Source organism: Lipotes vexillifer, unplaced genomic scaffold, assembly GCF_000442215.2.
Source record: "Lipotes vexillifer unplaced genomic scaffold, Lipotes_vexillifer_v1.1 scaffold1109, whole genome shotgun sequence".
NCBI lineage: Eukaryota > Metazoa > Chordata > Mammalia > Artiodactyla > Lipotidae > Lipotes > Lipotes vexillifer.
Genome location: NW_006791562.1, coordinates 229,588 through 249,274, shown reverse-complemented (window position 1 = coordinate 249,274; position 19,687 = coordinate 229,588). Strand labels below are relative to the sequence as shown.

Below are 19,687 nucleotides of genomic sequence, written 5' to 3'. Positions count from 1 at the left end.
AGTCAGGCAGTGTAATATTGATTATACATAGCGGTTGGGAAAATGTGTAATTTATCTACATGATGTGAAACAACCAAAACTTAAGTGGATTTTGTGCAAATGTATTTCTGTTATGGATAAAATAGTCAATTATTTTTTATAAAGTTTCTCTTCTTCTCAACTTTGTTCCTTGGTATCTTTAACATTATTCTGTAGTAGCCTGTCCGCCATCAACTGCTGGTGTAAAGCTGCTTTTCAAATGAATTAGCCAAATTTCTTGGAGGTTTTTAAAATTATGGTAACCTAGTGTTATAATTGCCCTGTGTACCTTCATGTGACTTAGCTTAACCTTATTGCTTTAGCTCAGCAGATATCTCAATAACATTAAGGAACAGAGGGGATGATGCCTATAGAGCCAATGTGTACGGTGACTCTATAATTGTGCAACAGCACATCAGCATGGATGGAAGTCGATCTTATAAACTGAAAAGTGAAACAGGTTTGCTATGAATTTCTCTTTATTTCATATAAAGTATTAGTAAACATCCAGTTAAAAAGAGTTAAGTGATTGTGCTGGTATCATTGAGAGGACACTTCTCATCTCTTGAAACTGCTTTCTTGCAAGAGGATTGGTTGGTTGCATGTATGTGTACACACACGTGTGTATCCGTACATAGCTGTTTTACCACAGGGCATTCTACAGCAAAAGCATGATTAGCAGAATTTGGGTCTGTTTGAAACAGGCTGTGATAAGTCATTTTGATCTCACTTGTAGACTTCCTTTCACCCCCATAGTTTCTGTCACATGTGGAAAGAGAAAGTTAGCCAAAGGTAGAAAAAGACATAAAGGAAGAGGAGGTGGGTGTGGAGAGTTACTAAAGAGACAGATGAGAAGGAAAAGGAAATGTTTAGCTATAGGAAGAAGAGAAGTACCTGCCACTGCATTTGTGTGCTTCTGCCTCCTGCGTACTTGTGTCATAACAAGTGTGTCACCTCAGTTCATTCAGATGTGTGTATGTGCAGTGGTACCTTTCTTGATGACATCAGGAAAACTAGTTAACATTTATGTTTATAAATAATTGCTCATTTTTAAAAACGTATTATTGCCCTAGAAATAGTCTGGTCATTTTGTGTTTCTCATAACTAGGCGCCTTGGTTTCCACTAGGAAAGAAGAACTGATTGGAATTCTTGATCATTTTAACATACAGGTAATTGCTAAATTTGTGTTTCAGATTAATAAATACAACTGGTTACTTTTTTGTGTGGTTTCGTTTGTGGTGTGGAAAGAATTTAAATGGCCTCATATAAGTAAATTGACCACAGGACAAATATATTTAACTATGGTTAGTGAAGTTCCTTAAGGCTTCCTAATTCAACAGGAACCTTCAATATATAATATAACGTCTTTAATTTGACAGAACACACAAGAATATCTTGTCTATACTAGTATGTGCCAAAAGTTATGTTAATAAAATTTATGTTATAAAGTTTCTTTGCTTTCTGCTGTCCAAGTCAGAATGATAGCATCATATTTTCCTTAACACAGTTGCTAAATTTTTGTAGAGAGGAAGTTTATTCTAGCCATATAAAGAAAGCATTTCTTTATGTATTTTGGAGTTATTTCATCATACCTATAGGAGACAAGACTTGATTCCATTCTGCTAAGATACTTTGACTGAATAATTGGAAATGGGGCTCATATAGTCCTATAACGTTAGCACTGGAATTGTCTTTGGAGGTCATCTAATCTGGACCCTTTATTTTGTAGGTGAGAAACTGGGAGCCAGCAAAAGTAAACTTGCACTTACAGTTGTCTAGGCGTGGGTACTGGTTGAGCCTGCCTTGGGATCCAGACATCCCTGTTCCATTCTAATGCTCTATCTAACATTGTATCACCCTGCCTTATTCCAGGATTAAGAACACCAAGAGTAGTCACCAAGGAAAAAGAATAATTATGAGTATGGGTCTCTTTCCCAGTTTGGTTTAGAACAGGTTGTCCAGAAAAACTTTCTGTAATGGTACAAATATTCTGTATTATGGTGTCCGATGGGGTGGCCACTAGCTACTTGAGCACCTGAAATGTGTGACTGAGAAATCAAATGTTTTATTGTATTTTACTTAAGTGTCAAATGCTGCATGTGACTAGTAGCTTGCATATTGGGCAGCACAGGTTCAGAAAAATAATTAGTAAAATCTGGAGAAAAGCAGATACAGCAAATAAATTTGAGACTAGAACACAGGTCAGTTTGTTAAGCAAAATCAGGAAAACCAAAAGTTAGAGTGTATGGATTCACAGGTGTTGGGAAAGTCTCGAAGGGCATCCAGTGTAGTATCACACTGCATGCTTACCCTGTGTGCAGTCTCCACCAGATGTTCCTTCAGCGGGTACTTGAGTGGGTAGTAGTGGGGAAATGACCTCTGCCTGAGGCTGCTGATTCCGTCTGTAGGTGGCTGTGTTTATTAGAAAGTTGTTGTTAATGGGAAAAGTTGAATAAAGTCGGTTTCTCTAAGCTCCCACTTCCTTGGGGAATATAAAATATGTTTCTTTTCTTTTGAAATATTTGAAGATTGTTATCATAACTCCATTAGTCCTCTTCTTGTACAATTCACTTAACTAAAGGTTCAAGTTCATTGATCAAAATACGAAAGGTCTAGAGCTACACTTACTGAGTAACCACTAACCACGTGTGATGGATATTGAGCCCTCAAAATGTGGGTAGTCCAGATGGAGATGTGCTCTAGTATGAAGTACACACTGGAGGTTGAAGACTTAATGCAAAGGAATAACTCAGTTTTCATACTGATTACATGTTAAAGTGAAAATATTTTAGATATATTAAATTAAAAATATAATACTAAAATTAATTTCACCTGTCCCTTTCTATCTTTTTAATGTAGCTACTAGAAAACTTAATTATATGTGTGGTTTGCATTATATTTCCATTGGACAGTGCTGGCCTAGAATTACTAGGAGGAAGGAGAGTGTTTAATGTCTTTAAGTACCTGATTATATTTGTCCCCTGTGCCTCTTCTTACTTTTTCTCTGAAGTTTACCTGTGTGTGCTTGCCTTTTGCTTACTCCAGGGTCTTGATGGGTAAAGCTGCCAGATTTTTAAATAATCTCTGCAGCAGTATAGAAACGAGGAACCCCATTTCAGAGGATGTAGAAAAAAGAATATGAACTTTGGTGAAGCTGTTAATCCGAAGCTGGTGATAAAATGTCTGTCATTAAAGCTAGTGCATTAGGTCTTAGTTTTAAGAAGTCAGATACTGTGTGAAATTAAGATACCACACAGACCTTGTTAAAAAAAATACGTGGCAATCAGCGTCTGGTCTACCTATATAATGAGAAAAAGGTGATATGTAGAGGTTTCTTTATAACTGCATAAATGTTTTTTATCATCTTAGAAGATAAGACCCAAAATCTTGCTTAACAGAAAGGTTTTCACCAGTGGTATACTAAATAAAGTACAATCAGTATTTTACAGATGGTAAAATGAAGGAGTTAAGCATTTTTTTCCTTTATAGTGGTCCTTCATGTTCTATACCTTATAAACAAGATTATTTTCTAACATATAAATTACTTGGTTATTAACACCAAAGATATACATGAGAAATGAACTTGAATCTTTTTGAAACAAGTTGAATTAAAAAAAATCTTCTTTTCAACTCCACTTTGAACTGTTATTATATTGTTATTTTAACTGTACTTCAGTTTGTTAGCCAGAGGTAGTTTAATTCAAGTAATGGCTAATTTAAAATGACTTCTCCTTCAAAGGATAGAAATGATCCCAGTTTTTCCATTTGTTTTACAGTATATCCTCATGAAGAAATGACAGGATGTAGGAAATCTGAAGAAGTGCTGTACAAAAAATAAACAATACTTGTCATTATAGTTCTGATTAGAAGTAACTGAGTTGGACTTTTTGTATTTAGTTGGAGGAAATAACTAACTCACCTGCGGCTACATAGGAGGTTCAGACAGAGCCAAATAAGAACCCAAGTCAGCTGACTCTCATGCTAGAGCTCGGTGGTCTGATGATTAACCAGTAGCATAGGAGTGATACTCTACAAAACCAGTGAAAGGAATGAAAACTTTCTAACAAAACACACTCCTTTAGAAAGTTCTTGTGCTTGTGCCCTCATGTAATGGCAGAATATTTAATTTTGGCTGTAGTATTGATATTTATTTTAATATAATGAAATGTTGAAATATTTTCTCTCTCTTAGGTCACGTGTAATGGATATTTTAGTTCATTTCTCTTTAAGGAATTAAAATGAAATGTTTAAAGATAATCATTTGTTTGTTTGTTTGTTTCAGGTAGATAATCCAGTTTCTGTCTTAACGCAAGAGATGAGCAAGCAGTTCTTGCAGTCTAAAAATGAGGGAGACAAATACAAAGTAAGATGCACCAAAGTAAACATAAACCTAACCAAAAAGAATACATTTATAGGTTAAGCATCTATACTGAACATTAATCTTGGTCACATAGTAAATATCGAGGATTTTTTTAAGTCACTATTTAGAGTAATATTGTAGGACTAATTTAGGAACTTGTTAAGTAAGATGGAAGTATAATTTTCTTGGTAAATCCTTGCTTTAACTTCTTTGCTTTTAATTCTGAAAGAGAATGAATTCTAAAATTTATCTTTATGGAAATACAAGGGAATGATTGCCCAAACATACATAATAACTTTTAAACATTAGATTATTTTAAACTTTTTAAAATATTTATTTATTTATTTTTGGCTGCGTTGGGTCTTTGTTGCTGCACACGGGCTTTCTCTAGTTGCAGCTAGTGAGGGGCTACTCTTTGAGTTGTGGCGAGTGAGGGGCTACTCTTTGTTGTGGTGCGTGGGCTTCTCATTGTGGTGGCTTCTCTTGTTGCAGAGCATGGGCTCTTGGTGTGTGGGCTTCAGTAGTTCTGGCACGCGGGCTCAGTAGTTGTGGCTCGCGAGCTCTAGAGCGCAGGCTCAGTACTTGTGGCGTGCGGGCGTAGTTGCCCTGTGGCATGTGGGATCTTCCCGGACCAGGGCTCGAACCCGTGTTCCCTGCATTGGCAGGCATATTCTTAACCACTGTGCCACTAGGGAAGCCCCTATTTAAAACTTTTTAAAAAGCCAACAAAATATATGACTACTACTACAGCTTACAGTGTGACTTTTGAATGGGTTTTGGTATTCCCTATGCTAAAAAATTATGATGCATTAAGGTCAAGGATACTGGGACATCCCTGGTGGCACAGTGGTTAAGAATCCGCCTGCCAATGCAGGGGGTATGGGTTCGAGTCCTGGTCCGGGAAGATCCCACATGCCGCGGAGCAACTAAGCCCGCGCGCCACAACTACTGAGCCCACATGCCAGAACTACTGAAGTCCGTGTGCCTAGAGCCCATGCTCTGCACCAAGAGAAGCCACCATAATGAGAAACCTGCACACTGCAACGAAGAGTAGCCCCCGCTCTCCACAATTAGAGAAAGTCCGCATGCAGCAATGGAGACCCAATGTATTTACTTGCTTAAGTATGTTTTTAATGTCTTTTTACATAATTGGTCTAAAAGTTTTTAGAGACCAAATGCTTCTTTTTTTTCATAGTCCCGTGGAAGTTTACCAACTCCTAATTGTGTTTTTCTTGTTGTTGATATAGTTCTTTATGAAAGCAACCCAACTGGAACAAATGAAGGAAGATTATTCATACATCATGGAAACCAAAGAAAGAACAAAGGAGCAGATAAATCAAGGAGAAGAGGTTTGTAAACACTTAATGCAATTATTTTAGAGATCAGTCAAATTCCTATAGTACTTAGCAGGTAAATGGTATTGTAAAATTATATACCTACATATCTATGTATGTATATCTATATAAAGCTAGTAACAGTTTTATAGTACTCTATCAACTATAACAAGTGTGGTTTTTTACATTCAGGGTATTTATTAGCCTTTACTTTTTTGTTTTATAATAATGGGTATGTCCATGTCTTAATTCTTCTATGAGGCTGTAAAGTAGAGGACAGGGTAGTATCTAACATACTATCCCTTAGTTCCCAATAAGATATCACTGACTCCCACTCGGAAGTAGTTTAAAAACTATATTTCTTTTGATGGGAAAATAAGCACAAGCCTCAAGTTGGTATTAAACATAATATGCATTTATCATTATATACAATAGGTAACTCTTTCATTACGCTGGTAAAACGTTAACATTCTTTAAGCACTGATAGCTTGGTAGCAGCTGTCACATCAGTATTCACCAGCTTGGCAGCCATGTGAATGTGCTTGAATTTGAAATCACTCAAGCCAATGTGACTTTTTTACTTAGGTTTGTTTTTACATCTGCTATAGTTTGTTCTTGTACTTTCTTCTTCTGATTCTTGAAGAGCAAACCTTTGTTTGATAATCAGAGGTCTCAGAGTCATAAGGCTTATGTTTCAGCTGTTCATCCAGTACATTAAGTCCCACCAATTTTTGTATGATTCTGTATCTTTTTCTTTTGTCCCTTAGTCAGTTTTACATAGTCAGGTACTTTCAGCAACTTTTTAGCATGTTCTTTTGAGACAGAATTGTATTAATGATTGACCCAAGTCAACTTTATTAGATGTTACACTGACCTTTCATTAAGTGAAAACTGAAAAAGCAAAGATGAGTATATTTATTTTTATTCCCCACATTATTTCTTCAAACCTGGGGTATGTGATAGTGTGCAAGGATGTACTATAAACCACAGAATTGATAATGGAGTATCAGTATTATTGGAATGGCAGTGTTATTATTGGGGAAAGGACATATTGTATATTCAAGCAAATGTACGTAGTATATATTAGCATCTATTATTTTAAAAACAATAAATCAGGACTTTGAAGAAATTTGTTTGCTTCAGACAGCTTGGTGTTTAAATACCCACTTTCTTTATGGTATACTTTGTCATAAGTGATTGAAGATACTTTGTTTATGAAGTTTAAGAAGCGCATCCCTATATCATGTATCAGAGTTGCTTATGCATAATATGCACTTAATAGGAAACTTTTCCTAATTAATTAAATGCCCTATATTCTCAAAATAAGCTCTGGATTTGAGTAGTTTAATCTTTAAGAAGCAGAATGTGACCTAACACAACATTGTAAATCAACAATACTTCAATAAAAATTTAAAAAACAAACAAACAAAAAAATCCCAAGCCAACAAAAAAGGATACAGTGGGAGATACAAATGAAAAAGTCAAAATAAAGAAATAGAATGTGAAGATCAGAAACTGGAAATCATTCAGCCATCAAATATTAAGTTCCTACCATGTGCCTGCTAGCATTGTGCTTTGGCCATGACCATATAATGGCAAATACATACCAGGATTCTTGGGGTCGTAAACCTAACTATTCAGCAGAAAGCAGATGGTAGATAATTGACTATGGTGAGCACTACTAAAGGAGTTAAAGATTAGTTTGTGCAAAAGCGCTTAATAGGATACTGGCAACAGGGGTTAGGGACAAGGCAGGGGCAGTGGGAGAGGTATAGCCGTTAAGTAAGTAATGTCTAAGGTAAGAACTGAAGGGTGAATAATACCAGGCGAAGGATGGTGCGAGTGAGGAAGTGTGTTCCAAGAAATAAGCATGAATGGAGTCTTGGGCAAGAGAGTATGTGGTGGTTTTAAACAGCTGAAAGAATTCTACATTGTCTAAAGTAGAGAACACAAGCATGAGAGTTAAGAGGCCAGATTGTGGAAGACCTTGTAAAACTTAAGGGCAGTACAACACATGGAAGTGGATGGTTTGATTAAATGTATATTTTCAGTAGATCACTCTGCTGCAGAAGAGAGTGAACTGCTGTAAGGAAAGAACAAACAGAGAGATCAGTAAGGAAGGTATTACCGTTGTTCAAACATGATGATGATATAAGTTAGTGTAGTGGCAGTGGTAGCATAGAGAAGAGCTTTGAAATGGTTTGGGCCAGTGTTCTGTGGACATGTAGGGTAGTGGTGAAAACAGAAGCCAGATTTGTGGGGCTGAAAACCAGAGAGAGAATTGAAGAGCTAGAGATAATTTTCACGAAACTTGGATGGAAAGGGAAGACGGCTTTTAGAGGAAGAGGTGGTATCCAGGGGTGGATATTGGTGGTTTTGTTTGTAAATTGGAAAGATAAGTAAGTAAAGTTTTAAATGTGATCATGGAAAGGAGTCAGTGAGGAGGATTAAGTGGAAAAAAGATGAAAAAGATGGGATGAAAAATCAACTAATTTAGACCTCTTGAGAAGGCAGAAGGGGGGTGAGTAGGGTGTAAGTAAGAGATAGGGACTGGACTTAAGTATAATGAAGCCACCTCTTCCGTTTTAGCAGGAGGAAAATTTCGATTGCTTTAGGTTTATATATAAGGTTGTTGAACACGGGAGACGGTTTCTTTCTGATAGCTTCTGAATTCTGTGAAATAGGCATCAGGGAGAATGAGTAAGGGATTAGGGTGGCAGTTATATGAGGTTTGAAGAGAGTGATGATGGATTGAAATAATCCTGAAGAATGGGACAGTGACTTGGATAGGGAAACACACTAAGATCCATAGTGAAGACCCTAGTTGAACATGGAAACCATGAATGAAGAGGAGAGGCTGTCAACCCAGGTGTGCAGCTTTAGAAGCTGTTCATACGTCACTAGAGTTGGTTTTTGCTTTATTGATTAATTATTAAGAGAAAACTTGGGTAAGAAAAAATGTAACATTTGATTTTTAGAAATGAATTCCTTTTGAGCCTTCCATTATCATTGGAATGGATCCTGGGTATGCTTCGCCCAGGAGAACAGTCCAGTCTGTCTATCAGGTAGGAAACTGATAGAAACTGAGTTTTGTCTATACTTGTGTGGTCTTGAAACTTTTATTCCTTTGCTCTTCTTCATTTGAAGAGTATCTGGTCATTTTTATAGTGCAGAAATTAACAAAATGATTGTACTTAGTAAAAGGATACCAAAGAACCAAAAATATTTTTTATTTTTGCTTTAATTAAAGAAGTCATTTCCTAGCACATCTTTTTCAGTATTTGTTTAGGCAGTATTCAAAAGAAATACATTTGCGGAAAGTCTCGTCTCTTCAATGTTGTTAAGAAATATATTCTTTTTTCTTTTTTTAAGCGACTTACTGAACTAAAGCGCCAGTGTTTGGAGAAAGAAGAACGTTTTCAAAGTATTGCTGGCTTAAGTACAATGAAGACCAATCTGGAATACTTGAAACATGAAATGGCTTGGGCAGTGGTAATTTTCACTTAATTATCTATTCACACATATTTGTCATATACAGAATATACTTGGTCGTGGTTAGTCTTATATGTGACTTGCTATATAATTTCTTTTTAGGTCAATGAAATTGAAAAACAACTGAATGCTATCAGAGACAACATCAAAATTGGAGAAGATCGTGCTGCTAGACTTGAGAGGAAAATGGAAGAACAGCAGGTAATTATATGTTTTTTATACAGAGGTAGGAGTTGGTTGAGGGGTAAATAAAGGGAGTAGTTTTCTGTTGAGGGTTTCCACATGGACCTTTGCACCACAGAGCAGCCCTGCTCTTTATATTAACCTTGCCACTCTCTTGTTAACAGCTTTATTGAGATATGATTCATATACCGTACAATCCACCCATTTAAAATTTACAGTTCAGTGGTTTTTTTGTATATTCACGGGGTTGTACAGCCACCACAGTGGAATTTCTCTGCCGTCGTGCTGGCAGTAGATCTCCTAGCCTTTTCTTTCTTTATAGGAGCCCCAGTGTACTCAGTGTGACTGACTTACAGCTTAGTATTTTGTTCTACTTAGCTTACGAGCTTCTGGCTCCCAGACTTAGTTGTAGTACAGGATGTAATCTTTCCCCCTTTATTTTTTCCTGTCTACCCCTAAGATAAGCAGGTCATTCTTTTTCCTTTTAAGGGTTGTAATCATTAATCCGTGAAAGGTAATAGATGAATGTGTAAAAGTAACAGAAATGGTGAAGACAGTACATTTACTTAGTGATCTCTGGGCTGAATTTCTTATTCCCTCTTCAGGTAGTAAATGGAAATTCATCCCCACCCACCCCTCTCACCTTAGATTTTCATTTCTGAGAGAATATTCTGAAATTTTCATTCAGTTCTTCTCAGCTTCATTTCTTAGCTTGTCATAGGGGAAGACCTTGTTGCTTTCCTCTTTAGATATTCCCCAGTCTGAAAGTGAAATCCAGTCTTAGTAATAAACACTCTTTTTTTTTTTCAAGTGGGGAAAGGAAAATCTGGAGGTTGGATGATATTTAGTTCCGTGGCTATTTGCTCTACTTAAGTATTTGGCCATGCTATGTAGTAAATGGTAAATTTCTGGAGGGTTTGGACTATCTTCTATTTATATCCTTCCCACCGTGTCTGACATAAAACCTTTCACATAGTATATGCTTGTTTATTGATTATAGAATAACTATTGAAGGGAAGGTTTCTGAAGAAATAGTGTCTAAAGCAGACTTTAAACTTGTATTAACCTAATTTAAACTGAAGATAGATGAATTATATTTAGTTTGTATAACACCTAGACGAACTTCAATTTTTATAAAAAACATAGAGATTATACTACTGATGTCTTAATAACAGAACTACACTACCATTCTATATAATGTTTCCTAAATAGCCTACATATTGACAATTCCCTAATCTGTATCTCCTAATCAAAACTTTTATCCTGAGCACTTGGTTCAAATATTTGTCTTCCCTTCTTTACCTACATGTTCCAGACACTTCAAACTTAGCATTTCTAGTTGGATAGCTGTGACAGAGACTTTATAGCCCACAAAGCCTGAAGTATACACTATCTGGCTCTTTCTAGAAAAAATTTGCTGATCTCTGATCTAAATAGTTCTCATATTTGTCCCTTCTAATCTATTCCTGTTTTCAGTGCGACATTTTGGTCCCTAATTATTTTTGTCCCAGAACATTACATTAATTTCTTAGTGACATCATTTCCTTTCATTTTTCCCTTTACCATGCCTTCCATGTGCTTCCAAAGTGATTGTACGTATAGATTTACATATAGTTTCGTATCTTGTTTCCCTGTTATCTAGAGGATTAAGTTGTAAGCTGATCATGGAATTCAAAGCCCTTCTACCCCTTCATCTCATCTCCCACCACTACCCTCTCAGTTCAAGCTCCAGAAATAATTTTAATTCCTAAAATTGTTTTAATGCCTTTCCACATGCTTTTCCAACTCCCTGTAACACCTTTCCCCAGCTTTTTTCCTGGTACATTTTGATTAATCTTCCAAGTTTCAGCTCAAATGCTTCTTTGAAGGCATTCCTAACTTTTTCTGACAGACCTATAAATTCTTCCTCGTGCTTTCACAATTACAAATAAACATACCCTACTTAAGCATTATTGTGTCCAAACTGCATGATCTATTTGCATGTTTGTTTCTCTGCTAAATTGTGTCTGTCTCCCTTTAATTGTGTTACTTGAAGACAGTTGTTACTATATCTTTGTATCCCCAGAAAGATAGCACATTTATTGGAAAGCTAAATGTGGAATTAAAATATATTTTAGCATTTCAAAGTATTAGAGAAATGCAAATCAAAACTACAATGAGGTATCGCCTCACACCAGTCAGAATGGCCATCATCAAAAAGTCTACAAATAATAGATGCTGGAGAAGGTGTGGAGAAAAGGGAACCCTCCTGCACTGTTGGTGGGAATGTAAATTGGTGCAGCCACTATGGAGAACAGTATGGAGGTTCCTTAAAAAACTAAAAATAGGGTAACCATATGACCCAGCAATCCCACTCCTAGGCATATATCCAAAAAAGATGAAAACTCTAATTAAAAAAGGTACGTGCATCTCAGTGTTCATAGCAGCACATTTATAACAGCCAAGACATGGAAGCAGCCTAAGTGTCCATCAACAGATGAATGGATAAAGATGTGGTACACACACACACACACACACACACACACACACACACACGCACACACACAATGGAATATTACTCTACCATAAAAAATAATGAGATAACTGCCATTTGCAGCAACATCGGTGGATCTAGAGATTATCGTACTAAGTGAAGTAAGTCAGACAGAGAAAGACACATATTACATGATATCACTTATATGTGGAATCTAAAAAATAATACAAATGAACTTATTAACAAAACAGAAACAGCCTCACAGACATAGAAGGCAAATTTATGGTTACCAGAGGGGCAAGGGGTGAAGGGTAAATTAGGAGTATGGGATTAATGTATACACACCACTATATATAAAATAAACAACAAGGGCTTACTGTATAGTACAGGGAACCTATATTCAATATCTTATAATAACCTATAATGGAAAAGAATCTGAAAAAGAATAGATAGATAGATAGATAGATATGTACCCATCTATATATATCTATGTATATGTATAACTGAATCACTTTGCTATACACCTGAAACTAACATAATATTGTAAATCAACAATATTTTAATTAAAAAATACATATTTAACACTTTATATAATTATGTTTGTTTACCTAATTAATGTCTCGAGTTTAGTTAGAGCAAAATTAAGTTTATTTGAAATGTGAACCATATATAATTATTTTTTATTTTTTCTGTTTATTGGAGAAAACTAAAATATACTCCAACAATGTTATTTTCTTAAAGGTCAGACTTAATGAAGCAGAAAAAAAGTACAAGGATATTCAAGATAAACTAGAAAAGATTAGTCAAGAGACAAATGCACGAGCACCAGAATGTATGGCATTGAAAGCAGATCTTACTTCTAAGAAAAGGGCCTATAATGAAGCTGAGGTGAGAGAAATTTTCCAGTATTAAAAATTGCATATCACCTATAAATACTGTTCATTTATTTTTAAAAGTAGAGGTTTTTGTAATTGTGTTGCTTTCAGACTTTAAAAAATGTAATGATTTCATATGGCCATATATGTATGTTGTTTTAAAAATATATTTCTGCATATATTCAACCTCTGATTTGACGATTTGGCAAAAGTGGTCTTGAATGGGGTATTTGTGTTTTCATTTTACTAAAGTATGTCTAATTTTTTTTAGGTTTTATACAACCATTCCCTAAATGAGTATAGAGCATTAAAGAAAGATGATGAGCAGCTTTGCAAAAGAATTGAAGAACTGAGAAAAAGGTAAGATAGTTACTTTGCAATTTTCAGTTATTTTGTAATAAAGTAATCCAGGTGAAATGGAATATTTTATTTTCTGTATTATTGCCAAAGGAATTTTATCACATTGCTTTATGTTTGTTTGTTTGTTTGTTTGTTGCGGTACGCGGGCCTCTCACTGTCGTGGCCTCTCCTGTTGCGGAGCACAGGCTCCGGACGCGCAGGCTCAGCAGCCATGGCTCACGGGCCCAGCCGCCCCGCGGCATGTGGGATCTTCCCAGACTAGGGCACGAACCCGTGTCCCCTGCATCGGCAGGCGGGCTCTCAACCACTGCGCCACCAGGGAAGCCCTGCTTTATGTTTTTTAAATGTTAGGTTTTTCATTGAACATTTTCCACTTTGTATTATTTACCATTAGTGCTGATCAGTCTTTGGAACCTGAACGGTTGGAAAGGCAAAAAAAAATATCTTGGTTAAAAGAAAGAGTAAAGGTCTTACAGGATCAAGAAAGTTCAGTCAATCAAGAGATCGAACAATTTCAGCAAGCCATAGAAAAGGACAAAGAAGAACATATCAGAATTAAGTAAGTGTCCACATTCTTTTACTTTTTTCAGTTATTTGAAGATCATCTAGTTTTCCTCTTTATATGAAAAGAGAATACATGGGTTTTTTTTGTTTTTGTTCTTCTTCCTCATAATAAGGGATCTTTTAAAATCACTTTCCTAGTAAGACTTCTTAAACTTGTAGAATTGGACAGTTTCTGGGATTTCTAGTCCTCATTACGATTGCATTTTTTTTTTTTTTCCATGCTGAGTTTTGAGGTCTTCTGACTATTTTTTCCCGGTAACACAGTTGTTTTCAAATGAAAAAATCCGCTTTTAGTTTTTAGGGCAGCTGCGTCATTCACTGGTATGCAGGTATTAGGGGAAAAGACTGAGTATTTCTGTTTAACTGTATCACATATCTGTTTTGTTTTTCCACTTGTATTTTGTAGGAGAGAAGAGTTAGATGTGAAGAATACACTGAACTATAATCAGAGGCAACTGAAAGAATTGAAAGACAGTAAAACTGATCGACTGAAAAGATTTGGCCCTCATGTTCCAGCTCTTCTGGAAGCCATAGATGATGCTTACAGACGGGGGCATTTTACCTATAAACCTGTAGGCCCTTTAGGTATTTGTCACCAATTAGTCAGTATATAATAAAAATTAGAAGTACATTTTTATTTTCTGGAAGGAGTCTGCTGAATATAATTTTAAAACGCTGTTATCGAAGAACCATGTAGTTATATGTAGACTTTGTACATATTTTAAGAAATAATGATAAAATCACTTTAAATTTTGTAACTTTCCTTTTGTATATTTTAAGCATAAAAAAGCCAAAGAAAAGAGAACTTAGGAAAAGGAAAAGTAATTATAGAGTTGAATAATCTGCTTTTGATTTTTCTTTTGAATGAATAAATCAATGAACTAATTTGCATGTAATTGATTAGTAGGAAAATTCAATGATATCAAGATATAGTTAAAAGGCCAATCACCTGAGTTTTCTGTAAAACTTGATAAAATGACTTGTCTTTTTAAGTTTCTGTTTAGGTTTGGACAACATTACTTCTAAGTCCTCTTTCAACTATAAGCCTGAGGTTATTTAGTTATCCTCATATATACATGAGAAAAAAAATCAATTGAATTCTGAGGAGTTGTCTCTAACTCTGTACATCATTAGGTGAAAATGATGCTATAAATATACTTTTTTAGTAAAGTACTGTATAAGTACAGTATTATGTACTGTATTAAGTATTGTAGTAATGTCTCTTCATTTAAATGATATGTACCTCTATACCAGGATCCATTTTAATAGATGAGGTATTTTTTTCCCTCTCTAAATCTAAAATTTCAATATTAATCAGTTTTACAGAAAATAGTGAAGAGTCTATAACCCTTTTGGCTTGATTTTCAAAGCACCATTCAGAGGCTGGAATAGTATTATATATATATATACACATAGGAGAAATACTGTTGATTTACATCAGAGCGGGACAGCTTTTCACAGGATTTGGTGGGTTTTCTCCCCAGTGTATCCAGTGGGATGGGGTATTTCCCATTTGGTTAAAATAAGGTCTATAATATCATTTAAATTGCTTCATATGAAAATATTTTAAAGTCATTTATGAACTATTATAAAGATAGTTACATTAATATTTCAAGTATTTATGGGCTTTTTAGTAATTTTCTCTCACTTTTAGGAGCTTGCATTCATCTTCGGGACACTGAGCTTGCTTTGGCTATTGAATCTTGCTTAAAAGGACTTCTGCAAGCCTATTGTTGCCATAATCATGCTGATGAAAGAGTGCTTCAGGCACTGATGAAAAGGTTTTACTCACCAGGGACCTCACGGCCACAGATAATAGTTTCTGAGTTTCGGAATGAGGTGTATGATGTAAGACACAGGTAAGGCATCAGTAATTAAATACTGTTTCTGGTCTTGCTTAGTTACGTGCCAGCTCAGAAAGAGTTAAAACATTTTTAATGTTAACCATATCTACACTACTGATGTGTAAAATTCCATCAAGCCACGTCTTTAATTTGAATCTTAGGCATTGGAGATACATAGACAAATGAGAGATACTCCCTGCCTTTAAGGTCCTTACATGAGATCTGTTTTGGGAGACATACTGGGAAGTAGATGTTGTGTGGCTTAGAAATTGTACTGAAGAGGGAGATGGTGCAGACCTGGCCGCGTTAAGAGGGAGGGCGTACGGAAGAACTTTGGCACTCATTACTCACAGTTCAACTCTAGGTGGTTTACAGATTCCATAAAGAGCTGTGATTGTTTTCTTTAATGACCCTAACAAACCTCAAGGGCACCATACCCACACTGCCTTCTTTGTTAGCTGCTGGCTAGCTAATCACTTTACTTTTAAAGATATACGCGTATGTGTGTGTGTTCCTACATATATATAGTCCTCTCTATATCCCTGTGTATATATTCCTATGTATATATATTCCTATATATATATTCCTATATATATATTCCTATTAACAGATTGTTTTAAAATTTCTTTTCTCTCCCACTCCACTTTTTCTTATAAATCCAGTTTTTGCTTTTTCCAGTTGCCTTATATTTGGAAACATTAAAAATGCCCTTCATTTTAAGCGTGTTTTTTCTATATTTAATTTGATTGTGGTATTTTTCCGTTGACTTGGCTTTATAACTCACGTTTTTATTAAAGCTTTCTTCTAAGCTTAATTAGGATCATCAAATCATTTTGTCCTATAATTCCTCTTACCAGTGAGGCTCACCGTGCTCGCCTAGAATTTGATGTGCGGTTTCTCCTTTGTCCCTCTCGTCCTCTTTAGGCTTTCTACATTATGTTGTTTAGTGAGCCTATTCCATACTTGTCCTTTCCTTGTCTCATTACTGACACATTATTGCTACTATTCCTTCCTACTTTTCGTTTTCCTCGACTGATGTTACAGCATCTCTCAGCGGGCAACTAACTGTGATATAAACTAAATAGGAAGTGCATCCCAGGGAAGCAGAGCAAAAGGAAGGGGTGGTTGTGACTGGGTGCTTTAGAGCAAGCTGGTGGGAGCAGCCCTGTCCAGCAGTGGCACGTGCCTGCTCCCAAATACTTGCTCCTTCCTAGCATAGAAACCTGTGCTTTCAGTGGACTGGCCGGAGCCTATGTTTCACCACAATCCCCTTCCACGTCCCCTCCCTCTTAGACTCGGGCTCCCTATCCTCTCCCCCCTCACTCCCTGCGTCGTTTCATTGGCACTGCTTGATGCTTCTAGGGCGCCCACCCCCTATTCTTTCCTGTCTTTGTTTTTACTTCCACTTGAACTCTGTCCTCAGGTTACTATCCTATTTCTCTGCCTCTTTTTCACAGGAAGAACTTCTCAGGAGAGTTGTCTGTGTCACTAATTTCTCTCTTCCCTTCTCTCTTGAGCCTACTCCACTCAAGTTTTTATAGCTTCATCACATAGAGCAGCTCTTGTCTAGACGCCAGTGAGCCTTGCTTGGCTTGGTCCTGTCGTCCGTCCTTCCCACTCGCTGACTTGACCTACCAGCAGTATTTGATTCAGCTGATCGTTTAATTCTTTCTGAAACACTTTTTTTTACTTGGTCCCTAGGATGTCGCTCTTCTTGTCTTCCCAGATCTCTAGGTATTCTTTTTTAATGTCTTCTGCTTATTTCTCCTCACTTGGGAACCTCCAGTATCAGTGTTCCAGACCTCTTCTCCATGTGCACCTACTCCCAGCACTTACTTCCTGGGTGAACTCATCCAGTTTCATGGCTTTAAATATAGTCCATACACTGATGAAAACCACATTATGTTTCTAGCTGGGCTCTTTCCTCTGAACTCCAGAATATAATACATTCAATTTATATTTTCCACTTTGATGTCCAAAAGACATTTGAAACTTAACATATCTAAAAGCCAAACTCCTGAGATCCACCCTAAAAACTGCTCTTCCTGTAGTCATCCCCATCTCCATTTTTCAGTTGCTCAAGCCAAAACCTCAGTCATGCTTGACTTCTTTCTGCCATCCCACATCCTACTGGCTGAACTTTATAAATGTATCCAGGATCTAAACACTTCTGCAGTGCCACCCTGGTTCAGGCCATTATCATATCTCAAGTGAGTTTTGCTTCTGGTTCCCTTCCATCCACACTCTCAATATCACAGCCAGAGTAAAGTCAGACCATGTCATTCCTCTGCTCAAATCGTCCTGTACGTTCTCATCCTCTTTAGGCCTAACTGCGACCTCTCGGACCCACATGACCTATCCTCTTGCCATCTCTCCCGTCCTTGTGTCCAATAGCACTCCCAGCACTGCTCGTCCACCACAGCACACTGGCCTCCCGGCTTCTCCAACAGCCCTCTTAGGGCCTTTGCAAATGCTGCTCCCTGGGCACGAAATGCTCTTCTTCAGTATGCTAATGTAACTCCCATTTCCTCAGGTGTCTGCCTGTTGACACCTTAGTAAGGCTTTTCCTGACCCTTTCTGTGTGAAAAAGCACAGTATGCCCCTTTTTCTTGATTTTTCTGTCTCCCTTCAGTAGAGTGTAAGCTCCATGGGGAGAAGGATATAGTCTGTTTTGTTTACTGCTATCTCCTCATCCTCTGAACAGCATCTTGCACATAGTAGGTGCTCAGTAAATACATGTTGAATTAATGAATGCATAAGTGGAAAACATATATACAAAGATATTTCTTTGTTTTGGAATTCTAGAACTAAGAAAGCAGTAAGAATGCCATTGCCTTTTCCCAATGTGTTTTAATTAAATGACTTGTATGTTTGTATGATAGAGTATAAGATTTAAGAAAATTGTAATGATTAAGTATAACAGGCAATAGGACATAATGATTGAGAATCTGGGTTCTAGAGCTGAGCTGCCTGGTTTAAATCCTAGCCTGACCTCTTACCTTTATGACACTGGGGAACTTATTAAACTCTCTGCAGCTCATTTGGGGAAAAAGAAAAATAGAGCGAATAATATTATCTATATCATTTAGTTGTTTTGAGGATTCAGTGAGCTAATACAGGTTTCCGCAGGGATATCCCTCTGGGTATAAAAATCTGTGGATGCTCAAGCCCCATACTTGGTCCTCTGTAGCCACAGTCCGCATCTGCTGATTCTGACAACCACAGATACTGCAGTGCATACTGTATTCATTGAAAAAGAATCCACATATAAGTGGACCTATGCAGTTCAAACTCGTGTTGTTCACGGATCAACTGTATTTATAATATGCTTAGAACAGTGCCTAGCACATAGTAATATATAAATGTTTGCTAATAAAATAAAATAAACCTATTACAGATGTTTGCAAACGTTATCACATATTTTCCATGTCTTGTTACTATCCATCATCTCGTCACCCATTTTAAAAATATACATATATAATTACCGTTTGGTAAGTTAATCCTTATATATTTTTGTCTCCTAGAGCTGCTTATCATCCAGAGTTCCCAACAGTTCTGACAGCTTTAGAAATAGATAATGCAGTTGTCACAAACAGCCTAATTGACATGAGAAGCATAGAGACAGTGCTGCTGATCAAAGTAAGACCAGATGCTTGCTGTATTTTATATTATTCTAAATTTCCTAAACTGAGGTTGGTTATATAAATTCCTATTCTGCTTAAGTACTTGATATTTTATGAATTCTTTTTCTTAAAGAAACTTTGAGTTCTGTAAAATAAATCAATGTTTATTCTTCGTCAGTATACGTATTTCTATTGATATGTACTTGTTAGATTAGATCACCAATATTGTGTTTCATCTGTTGGCATAAATTTGCTGAGAAGGGACAAGGGAATTCAAAACAAATCTGTAATTAATACAAACAGAGTCTCTTTTTCTCATTAATGGAACCTGGGAGGTAATGACATCAGTCATCCAAATGTGTATATGTGAATTGCAAGTTCATATTGTAATTATTTGTGGGCTTGGCCCTCTCATATTTTAGACAGATACTTGAAAGAAAATAATGAAGTCCTCTTGTAAAGGTCTGTTTCAAGGAAGGTTGATTAGGCCTCAGTTAAGCCTAATCTTCTTTTTACTTCCTCTAGGAAGTAAAATACTAAATATTTCCAGGCTTTCCCTA

General features: G+C 36.4%; 1 protein-coding gene across 1 annotated transcript in view; it reads left to right on the top strand.

Moving 5' to 3' along the window:
* Positions 1-19,687, top strand: part of SMC6 (structural maintenance of chromosomes 6) — a 72,929-nt gene that overhangs the window by 18,953 nt on the left and 34,289 nt on the right. Inside the window, exons 5-16 of the mRNA XM_007464460.1 lie at positions 342-478; positions 1,127-1,188; positions 4,302-4,382; positions 5,627-5,728; positions 9,086-9,205; positions 9,308-9,406; positions 12,603-12,749; positions 13,008-13,096; positions 13,491-13,655; positions 14,067-14,245; positions 15,315-15,519; positions 19,029-19,143. Of these exons, the coding sequence (XP_007464522.1) occupies positions 342-478; positions 1,127-1,188; positions 4,302-4,382; positions 5,627-5,728; positions 9,086-9,205; positions 9,308-9,406; positions 12,603-12,749; positions 13,008-13,096; positions 13,491-13,655; positions 14,067-14,245; positions 15,315-15,519; positions 19,029-19,143 (1,501 nt within the window). The remainder of the gene's footprint in view (positions 1-341; positions 479-1,126; positions 1,189-4,301; positions 4,383-5,626; positions 5,729-9,085; positions 9,206-9,307; positions 9,407-12,602; positions 12,750-13,007; positions 13,097-13,490; positions 13,656-14,066; positions 14,246-15,314; positions 15,520-19,028; positions 19,144-19,687) is intronic.